Source organism: Podarcis cretensis (assembly GCF_951804945.1).
Source record: "Podarcis cretensis genome assembly, chromosome: 8".
NCBI classification, from domain to species: Eukaryota; Metazoa; Chordata; class Lepidosauria; order Squamata; family Lacertidae; genus Podarcis; species Podarcis cretensis.
Genome location: NC_137177.1, coordinates 2,372,028 through 2,381,755, shown reverse-complemented (window position 1 = coordinate 2,381,755; position 9,728 = coordinate 2,372,028). Strand labels below are relative to the sequence as shown.

Below are 9,728 nucleotides of genomic sequence, written 5' to 3'. Positions count from 1 at the left end.
AGAGGAACTACGGCTGAGGGGGGAGTCAAGATGGCGGCGCCTCAGCAGCCGCCTCAAGCGCCGCCGGCGCAGCTGACGCTCCTGCAGGCGCAGGTGGGGCCTCCCTCGGGCGGCGGCGGCGCGGCGGCGGCAGGCGGGCACCCCGGCTCGGCGCAGGCCGCGGCCGGAGCGGCTTCTCTAACGGTCGGCCAGGCTCCCGGCGGGCTCCAGCCTCCCGCGCAGGCGCAGGACTTCGACCCCGTGCAGCGCTTTCGCCTCCTGCTGCCGCAGCTCAAGGAAAGCCTGCAGGTGAGGGGCGGGGCCAGGAGAAAGGGGCGGGGCAAAGCGGGTGGGCGGGGCTTAAGCTCTGTGTGTTGACTTAGGTGGGTTTCTAGTCCCTAAGAGCGGGAACATATGGTGTTTTTTTACTGTATTTATTTTATTTTGTGGGTGTATATACTACATTTTTTTAGATTTGCCTTGAGAGAGTCTTTAAACCTCTTTTGTTGACCACCAGCATTACGCTTTCCATTTTTAAGTTCGGAGTAGAGTACCGTAACAGTGTGACGCGGCAGCTAAAAAAGCCAATGCAATTCTGGGCTGCATCAATAGGAGTATAGCATCTAGATCAAGGGAAGTAATAGTGCCACTGTATTCTGCCACTGTATTAAGGTTAGGGTTAGGGTTAGGGTTAGTGTATTAAGTAATAGTGCCACTGTATTAAGGTCGGCGGTTCGAATCCCTGCGGCGGGGTGCGCTCCCGCTGCTCGGTCCCAGCGCCTGCCAACCTAGCAGTTCGAAAGCACCTCCGGGTGCAAGTAGATAAATAGGGACCACTTACCAGCGGGAAGGTAAACGGCGTTTCCGTGTGCGGCTCTGGCTCGCCAGAGCAGCGATGTCACGCTGGCCACGTGACCCGGAAGTGTCTCCGGACAGCGCTGGCCCCTGGCCTCTTAAGTGAGATGGGCGCACAACCCCAGAGTCTGTCAAGACTGGCCCGTATGGGCAGGGGTACCTTTACCTTTACCTTTATTCTGCTCTGGTCAGACCTCACCTGGAGTACTGTGTCCAGTTCTGGGCACCACAGTTCAAGAAGGACACTGACAAACTGGAACGTGTCCAGAGGAGGGCAACCAAAATGGTCAAAGGCCTGGAAACGATGCCTTATGAAGAACGGCTAAGGGAGCTGGGCATGTTTAGCCTGGAGAAGAGGAGGTTAAGGGGTGATATGATAGCCATGTTCAAATATATAAAAGGATGTCACATAGAGGAGGGAGAAAGGTTGTTTTCTGCTGCTCCAGAGAAGCGGACACGGAGCAATGGCTCCAAACTACAAGAAAGAAGATTCCACCTAAACATTAGGAAGAACTTCCTGACAGTAAGAGCTGTTTGACAGTGGAATTTGCTGCCAAGGAGTGTGGTGGAGTCTCCTTCTTTGGAGGTCTTTAAGCAGAGGCTTGACAACCATATGTCAGGAGTGCTCTGATGGTGTTTCGTGCTTGGCAGGGGGTTGGACTCGATGGCCCTTGTGGTCTCTTCCAACTCTAGGATTCTAGGATTCTATTATTTTTTGCTCTATAAGACTCACTTTTTCCCTCCTAAAAAGTAAGGGGAAATGTGTGTGCGTCTTATGGAGCGAATGCAGGCTGCGCAGCTATCCCAGAAGCCAGAACAGCAAGAGGGATTGCTGCTTTCACTGCGCAGCGATCCCTCTTGCTGTTCTGGCTTCTGAGATTCAGAATATTTTTTTCTTGTTTTCCTCCTCCAAAAACTAGGTGCGTCTTGTGGTCTGGTGCGTCTTATAGAGCGAAAAATACGGTAGTTGCTTTGGAAGACGATCATCAGGCATCCGCACAACACGACCAGTCCAATGAAGTTGATGTTGAAGAATCATTGCTCCAACACTCATGATCTTTGCTTCTTCCAGTACAGTGGTACATCGGGTTAAGTACTTAATTCGTCTGTACTTAACTTGAAACTGTTCTTAACCTGAAGCACCACTTTAACTAATGGGGCTTCCTGCTGCTGCTGCCGCACTGCCAGAGCATGATTTCTGTTCTCATCCTGAAGCAAAGTTCTTAACCCGAGGTACTATTTCTGGGTTAGCAGAGTCTGTAACCTGAAGTGTATGTAACCCGAGGTACCACTGTACACTGGTATTAGTTTGCCTGTCTTCCCAAGTGATGTGTCAAATTTTTCGGAGACACCGTTGGTGGAAACTTAGGCTAGCCTGGGCGGGGCACTGACTGGCTCAAGGTCACTGCCGGTCATCTTCATTGTTTAGTGGGGGATTTGAGCCCTCTCCTGAGTCCATCACACCACACTGGTTCTTCAAATGTGGGGCAGATAGGGCAGCGTGAAATGCAATGGCCATTGCGGAAGCTGTTGTGAGCTGATAGCCCAGCGAGGCCCTTCTGTTCTCCCTCCCCAGTTCCAAAGCCAAGTACCTACATCTTCTCTTCCAGACCGCTTGACCTGAGCTGCAGAGCAGCTAGCTGCCCACCTTTGAGAAACCGCAGCTCTAACCCCTAGGCATCGCTCCCCTCTTGGGAACTGAGGCAAGCTCCTGCCTCCCCTGTTCCGGTCTCTCTTCCACAGCCCTCCCTTCCCTTTCTGTTTCGCAAACGTGTGGTTTCGTTTTTTGCTTTGTTTTTCCCAGAAAGCCCTTTGCCGAGTCAGACTTTTTTATTTTTATCCCCGCGTTTTGAAACGACTCTTGACTCTTTCCGAAAGAATGAAGAGTCAGTCCTTGGCCCAAATATATAAATTGCTGAAGCGGTAACTTTTTTTCCTCCCCTCCTTTGGTCTGTGTGGCGCGGGGGCGAAGAGAGCCGGAGGAACAAAAAAACCAGGAGTCCCGTGGTGGGGAATGGATGCTTCACCGCCCCCAGGGCTTGTGTCCAAGGTTTCTGGTAAATGAATCAGCGTGGCAGGATGAGCCCCCGGGGGTGGGGTGAGGGCACCTTTATCCCTGTGTCAATATCCCTAGAACGAGAAACGGAACAGGCTTCAGCTTGGACCCGGAAGCGTTGGCAGGCAGGTTTCCAGGATTGGGTGGTTTTGTGTGTGTTTTGTTTTGATACCTTTGAGCTTGCCCTCGCGTTTCCTGACCTTGCAAGGTCCTGGAAACGAAACCGCAGCTCTCGGAATCGCTGCTTGCTCCCAGCCAGCTATTTCTGACTCGCTGTGGCCTTGGGGTAGAATTTAATGTGCCCTGGGGCTCGGTTTCTGTGGAACATAATAGGAAGCTGCGTAATAATAAAAATATTTCCTTTTTTAAAAAAAACATTTTTATTTGGTTTTACAAATATAAATTTATAACCATACCAAATACACATCTGTATAAAGAGATTACAGTGGCACCTCGGGTTAAGAACTTAATTCATTCCGGAGGTCTGTTCTTAACCTGAAACTGTTCTGAAGCACCACTTTAGCTAATTGGGGCCACACAATTTCTGTTCTCATCCTGAAGCAAAGCTCTTAACCTGAGGCACTATTTCTGGGTTAGCAGAGTCTGTAAACTGAAGCGTCTGTAACCTGAAGATTCAGAGTACAATCTCGAGACTTCCCCCATCCCCTCCATGGGTCCTCGTGTCAACATTTTCAACTGCATATTATTTCGTAATCTATATTTTATATCTATCCATATTGTCCATAGTATTTGTTACATTACAAGCGAGATTAAAACCCTGCTCGCATTTTCATCTGCTTACAGTGGTCTCCTAAATAAATTAGAAACTTTTCTCATTCTTTCTTGGAAGTTTTTCTCTTCTTGGTCCCTGAGCTTTCCGGTCAGTTTTGCCATTTCAGCATAGTCTAACAGCTTGGTTTGCCATTCCTTTCTGGGCTAGTAGCATCCATGCTGCTGTTGTTGCATACATATAGTAAAAAGATATCCAAAAGGAATAAGCAGGTGCCCAAATGAAAGGATTGGGGACAACTGGCTTGGCAGCAGGGCTTGCCAAAAGGATTGGGCAGGGGTATGGTCTTAGTAGATTGCACGCTTAGCATGAACCAACACTGTGATGCAGCAGCGATAAAAAGGAAATGCAATTCTAGGCTGCATCAGCAGAAGCCTGTTGTTGTTGTTTAGTTGTTTAGTCGTTTAGTGGTGTCTGACTCTTCGTGACTCCCTGGACCAGAGCATTCCTTCAGAATGGAGAGGTTTGATCTTCTTGCAGTCCATGGGACTCTCAAGAGTCTCCTCCAGCACCAGAATTCAAAAGCATCAATTCTTCGGCGATCAGCCTTCTTTATGGTCCAGCTTTCACTTCAATACATCACTACTGGGAAAACCATAGCTTGAACTATACGGACCTTTGTTGGCAAGGTGATGTCTCTGCTTTTTAAGATGCTGTCTAGGTTTGTCATTGCTTTTCTCCCAAGAAGCAGGCGTCTTTTAATTTCGTGACTGCTGTCACAATCTGCAGTGATCATGGAGCCCAAGAAAGTAAAATCTCTCACTGCCTCCATTTCTTCCCCTTCTATTTGCCAGGAGGTGATGGGCCCAGTGGCCATGATCTTCGTTTTTTTGATGTTGAGCTTCAGACCATATTTTGCACTCTCCTCTTTCACCCTCAATAAAAGGTTCAAATTAATGGGTGTCCTATTGTATTTTAATGTTGTGAACTGCCCTGAGATCTATGGATGAAGGGCAGTATACAGATTGAAGAAGAAGAAGAAGAAGAAGAAGAAGAAGAAGAAAGTCAACACACTCTGTTCTGCTCTTGTCAGACCCTACCTGGGAGTCCAGTGGTGCTGCTGAGAACCTGTGGCCCTCCAGATGTTGCTCCCATCCACCCATGCCATTGGCCACGCTGGGTGTTGGGGGTCCAGCCAAAATAGCCACTCTTTGTTCCAATAAACACCCTCTCAGGCTGCTGTCACAGCCACTGAGCAGGTGGCTAGGCCCACAGCCTTAATTCATTCCCAATTAGCGGTTTGGTTATCTAACCATCTTGATTCCCAGCGTCACAGAGCTGCTGAGAAGTTGCCAGGCAAACTGCCCTTTCGAGCCCAGATCAGGCGTTTGGTCTCAAAAACGTGCTTGTTTGCTTCATGCTAAAACCAAAACTTTGCACCGTTTTAAGAAATCACTAGTGTATGGTACGATGATATTTGCACACCTGGCCAGGCTCCAGAGGGGTGTGCGTGTGGGTCTTTGGTAGATGTGCCCTCTTCCTGCCACAGCTGTCTATCGCCCCCGATTTGTAATCTGATATACTGTAGTCTCTGCCTCTTCCGTTTGCAGAGTTTGATGAAAGTGGCTGCCCAGAATTTCATCCAGAACACCAACATCGACAGTGGACAGTGAGTTTTTGCCCCTACCCCCTTGCCCTGCTTCTTCTTCCTCCCCTCCCCTCCCCTCCCCTCCCCTCCTCACCCTCTCCTAAAATGCAAATCAAAGATCGGCTTTCCTCTCCTTCCAGGAAAAGCAACGATGGCCCCGTGCAGAGAGTGGACAAGAGCCTCGAGGAATTCTACGCCTTATGTGACCAGCTGGAGTTGTGCCTGGTGAGTGTCCGAATAATGTCCCATATTGGCAGCAGGATCAGACCTTATGAAACACTCCCTCCTTTTTCTTTTGCACGGCACATCATTAATTGGCAAGATTCATCGCCGCAAGTTCATGCGCTCGGGAGCACTGGAAGACAGACAAACAGGCACGTACAAAGCAAAGGCCAGGCAGTAAGAAATTAAATCCCAAATTCACAGCTGGGCAGTGTTGTCATTAGGAGCAACCCCAGTGCCGGAAAATAGCGAGCAGGCTTTCCAAGTCCTCCAGATCTCTTTCATCAGGCAAAGAAGCAGCAGGGTTGGGAGTGGGGTGCAAAAATCCGGCTTTGGTGTTGCAGCCCGGAAGTCTGGATTTGGCTCCGAGATGGGAGACGGAATCCATCTCTGCTTGGTGCTGCAGGTTGTGACTTGGGTTTATTTATTTTGTGCAGTTCTGTACTGATGTAAATTCAGAAGCGCAAATAAACCCCACAATTGAGGTTACAAAACAGAGGAGCCGTACAGAGGTTGTGTTCTTCAAATAAACAGCAGATAAAACGAGCAAAAATTAAGAGGAGCAAGAAACGTCATGAAGGCTCAGGAGAGTTTTGCATATCTGCATTGGGCACATAGGAAATAAGATCCCATAAGTGACGTAAGAGTGTTCTGGGATCTCCATACCCTTAGAAACGCACGATGTGCAAGTTGTTTTCTCTGCAGCAGCCAGAGTCTACATATTCTTTTACCGCAACGCAAGGTTTTAAGTCCTGTAGTGTTCCATTTCTGGGCCAAAGAGATACTCGTTGCAGCTACGTTAAGAAGTTTATTAGGTTGGAAAGCTGCTGTTTGATTGCCCTGCAAATTTAATTGCATTCCAGGGGGTTGGACTAGATGGCATTTGGGGCTCCTCCTAACGCTAAAACTCTCTGATTCAAAAGGGAAAGTTGTGGGGAAGCTTGAATGGAGAATGTGTTTACAGTGGACACTCGGGTCGCGAACGTGATCCGTGCGGGAGGCACGTTCGCAACCTGCAGTGCCGTGTCTGCGCACGAGCGGGTTGCGATTCAGTGCTTCTGCGCAAAGTGCAACTGCCAAAACTCAGAAGTAGCCCATTCCGATACTTCCGGGTTTTGGCGTGTCCGTAACCCGAAAAAACGCAATCTGTAACCCGAGGTATGACTGTATATATTTCTTCCAAAATGTCGGGGGGGGGGGCGGCATTCCCACCATAAGCGGGGAAATGTCTCCCTGCTCCTGCAGCCACACCGATATTCCTGTGGGGCATTTGACTCCATCTGAGATAGCTGCCCAGGAGTGTGATGCTCTTATCCATTTTTTGAAAACTTAAAAGCCCAGCTTTTCCCCAGACCTTTTTCTCACAGTCTAAATGAAGCCCCCGGGTCCCTGGTTAGACAGAGAGACTGATCAGCTGCTATTATCCTTGAGTACTAAATGGGTCCTCCATATACGGAGGCAGTCTACCCCTGGGTAGCAGGTGCCAGGGACTAACATCAAGGGGAAGAGCCTTGCTCTGCCTTACTGCTTGGGTCACAGTTTCGGGGAGAAAAGATGCTGGAATACCCGGCCCAATCCGGCGAGGCCAAGTTCCTAACTCTCTCTCCTTCCGATCCGCCTCCCCTTCCTCAGCGCCTTGCCTACGAGTGCCTCTCCCAGAGCTTTGACAGCGCCAAGCACTCCCCGACCCTCGTGCCGACAGCCACCAAGCCAGACGCGGTCCAGGCAGAGAGCCTGCCCTACACCCAGTACCTCAGCATGATCAAGTCCCAGATCTCTTGCGCCAAAGACATCCACAATGCCCTCCTGGAGTGCTCCAACAAGATCACGGGAAAGGCCCCCTCCCAGGGGGTCCTTTAGGGCCGCTTGCAAGCTGTTCCTGCACGGACGTTTTGGTTTGAACCGCTGGGTCAGAGTCGGTTCCCCGCATGACCAAAAGGAGGCAGTCCTGTCAACACAGACAGACAAGGAGCAGGGAGCCTCCTTGTCCTACCTCTTCGGCTTCCTTCCTTCCTTTGCAAAGTCCTCCCAGTCTGTCCAGATCTTCACCTGAGTCCTCTGTGCTGTTCAGGTTCCCGACAGAACCTGTCTCCATCTGGGTCCGCGTTGGTTTCACATCTTCCACAACTTCTAACCGAAACGCCCGGAGCTCAACTCAGATGCACAGAAACCTTTTCGCTTACAAACAGTTCTCTTGTCAGAAAAAGGATGCTGTGGAAGTACGACAAATTAAAATTCTCCTGATCTGCGGGGCCTCGGAATCTGCGGGTCTTTTTTTGGAGCTGGCCAGTCAATATTTTTGCTCTTTTTTCTTTCTTTCGGGAGAGAGATGCTTGAGGACCACCCATAAGAAGCAAATCTGCAAGCCTAACCCCCCCACAGTTCTGCAGGTTCCTTAGGCAAACCTTTCCGCCTGCCATTGCGGTGTCCTCTCCACAAAGAAACCTCCCTCCTGGGAAGGATCTGCGGGTCCCTTTTGACTCCCTCCTTTAAATCTCGCACCTTGACTTTTTTCTGGAAGACGGGCCTGTGCGAATGTGTGTGTAAGTTTGTAGATTGATCAAATGCATAATTCTGCAAAGGAGACTTCCTGGAACCCTGTGCAGAACTCCCGCCTGTGGATTTTCCTTTCCTAATGAATACAAAAGGAGAAATCTGACCCAGTAGTCTTAGTTCAACCTGTCTCTACCCTGCTGTCCATAAATTGGGTGCCCTTGGCAGGATTAAGTTATTTCTCGCAGGAGAAGAGACCCTGCAAGCATGTCTCTTCACACACCTCACACCATGAATCCAGGAGGGACTGCAATCTTGTTGGGTTTTCATTGCTGCATTCTCTCTGCTCACCATTTTATTTTTTTCTGCCCTGGGGGAGCGTGTCCTTTTCCATTTCTCGTTGGTTTTGCTCCCTGTTTTTGTGGAAAAAGGAGATTTTACCACCGCAGAGAAGACCTGGCCTGTCCCCTGTTGTGGAAGACTTTCCAGTTACTGTCTTTGTTTTCTAGTATGTGTCCTTTTATGATTATCAGGATAAGAAAAAAGGCATTGGAGTAGGGTCCAGACTTCAGGCTGCCGTCCTTCACAGGTTTACCTGGGCGTAATTCCTGCTGGTTTCAGTGGGACTTCCTTCTGAGTTCACTCTTCTGCGCTAGCTGTCCTGCTTTGCAGACCCACTGGCAAAAAAGGAGTAAGCTTGCCAGGACCAGCTTACATTCCATTGATTTCGGTGGGCCTACTCTAAGTAAGACTAGGTCCGGATCCAACCCATTAACCTCCTTTTCAAAGAGCTTCGTTCTCTTCCACGCTGCCGGTCTTGGTGACCAAGGCAAGGCAGTTCTGTTACTTTGTACAGCAGCAAAGGATTCCTTTGTGATTTATTTCCCCAATCCATTTTGCTCCTAATAATAATAATAATAAAAGTGTTCATTTTGCTTCTCTTAATTCCCAGCTCAGTTGCTTTTGTTTAGATCAGAGCAGGGGAACCCGTGGAACTCTAGGCATTTCTCAACAAGGCTGAGAGCCAGTTTCTCGATGAGAACCAGCGTGGCATAGTGGTTAGAGCGTTGGGCTAGGAACTGGGAGACGGGGGTTCAAATCTCCACTTGGCCATGAAGCTATGACCCTGGACAATCACTGCCTTTCAGCCTGACCTACCTCACAGGGTTATAGGGACAGATAAAACCTTATTCGCATTAGCCAATGGCCATAGCAACAGTAAAACATTACAGTATACGCAGAAAAGGAAATTTGATATAAGAGCACAATTTAAAGTCCTGAATCAGCCGTCAGTTAGTTGCCCTTATTCTGATTGCCCCTGCTATGAACCCAGCGACCTTTGCTGTTATCTGCTCATTTTGATCTGATAGAAGAAAGGAGATTATGGCAGTGGCTGAGCTCCCTGGGATGCTTAGTACGAGTGGGGTGATGATCTCGTTCCTCAGGTCTTTGTAGAGAGCGCAAGACAGGAGGACGCGTGCCGCTGTTTTGGTGCTACCGTCTCCACAGGGGCAAAGATGTTTCTCAGGCGGGATCTTTTGGAATCAACCCTCCAGTACCACAAATGGCAAATCATCCAGTCTTGCACATGTAAAAGCCCGTCTGTATTTTGGGATAATAAGTTTGTGCAGATACGGGGCCAGAGAATCAAAACGGAGAGGTGGAAAATCAACAAACAAGAGTTGTGGGGATTACATGGGAGACAGGGAGAAGAACCACGGGTGCTGCGTTGTGCTCCTTGGGGG

General features: G+C 49.2%; 1 protein-coding gene and 1 long non-coding RNA gene across 2 annotated transcripts in view; one reads left to right on the top strand and one right to left on the bottom strand.

Moving 5' to 3' along the window:
- Positions 1 to 9,728, bottom strand: part of LOC307221429 — a 295,540-nt gene that overhangs the window by 163,529 nt on the left and 122,283 nt on the right. The window lies entirely within an intron of this gene.
- MED29 (mediator complex subunit 29) lies at positions 16 to 8,928 on the top strand. The gene is made up of 4 exons (XM_079985782.1): positions 16 to 288; positions 5,231 to 5,289; positions 5,409 to 5,493; positions 7,123 to 8,928. The coding sequence occupies exons 1-4, from the start codon at positions 31 to 33 to the stop codon at positions 7,348 to 7,350; spliced, it is 630 nt and encodes a 209-aa protein (XP_079841908.1). The 5' UTR covers positions 16 to 30; the 3' UTR covers positions 7,351 to 8,928.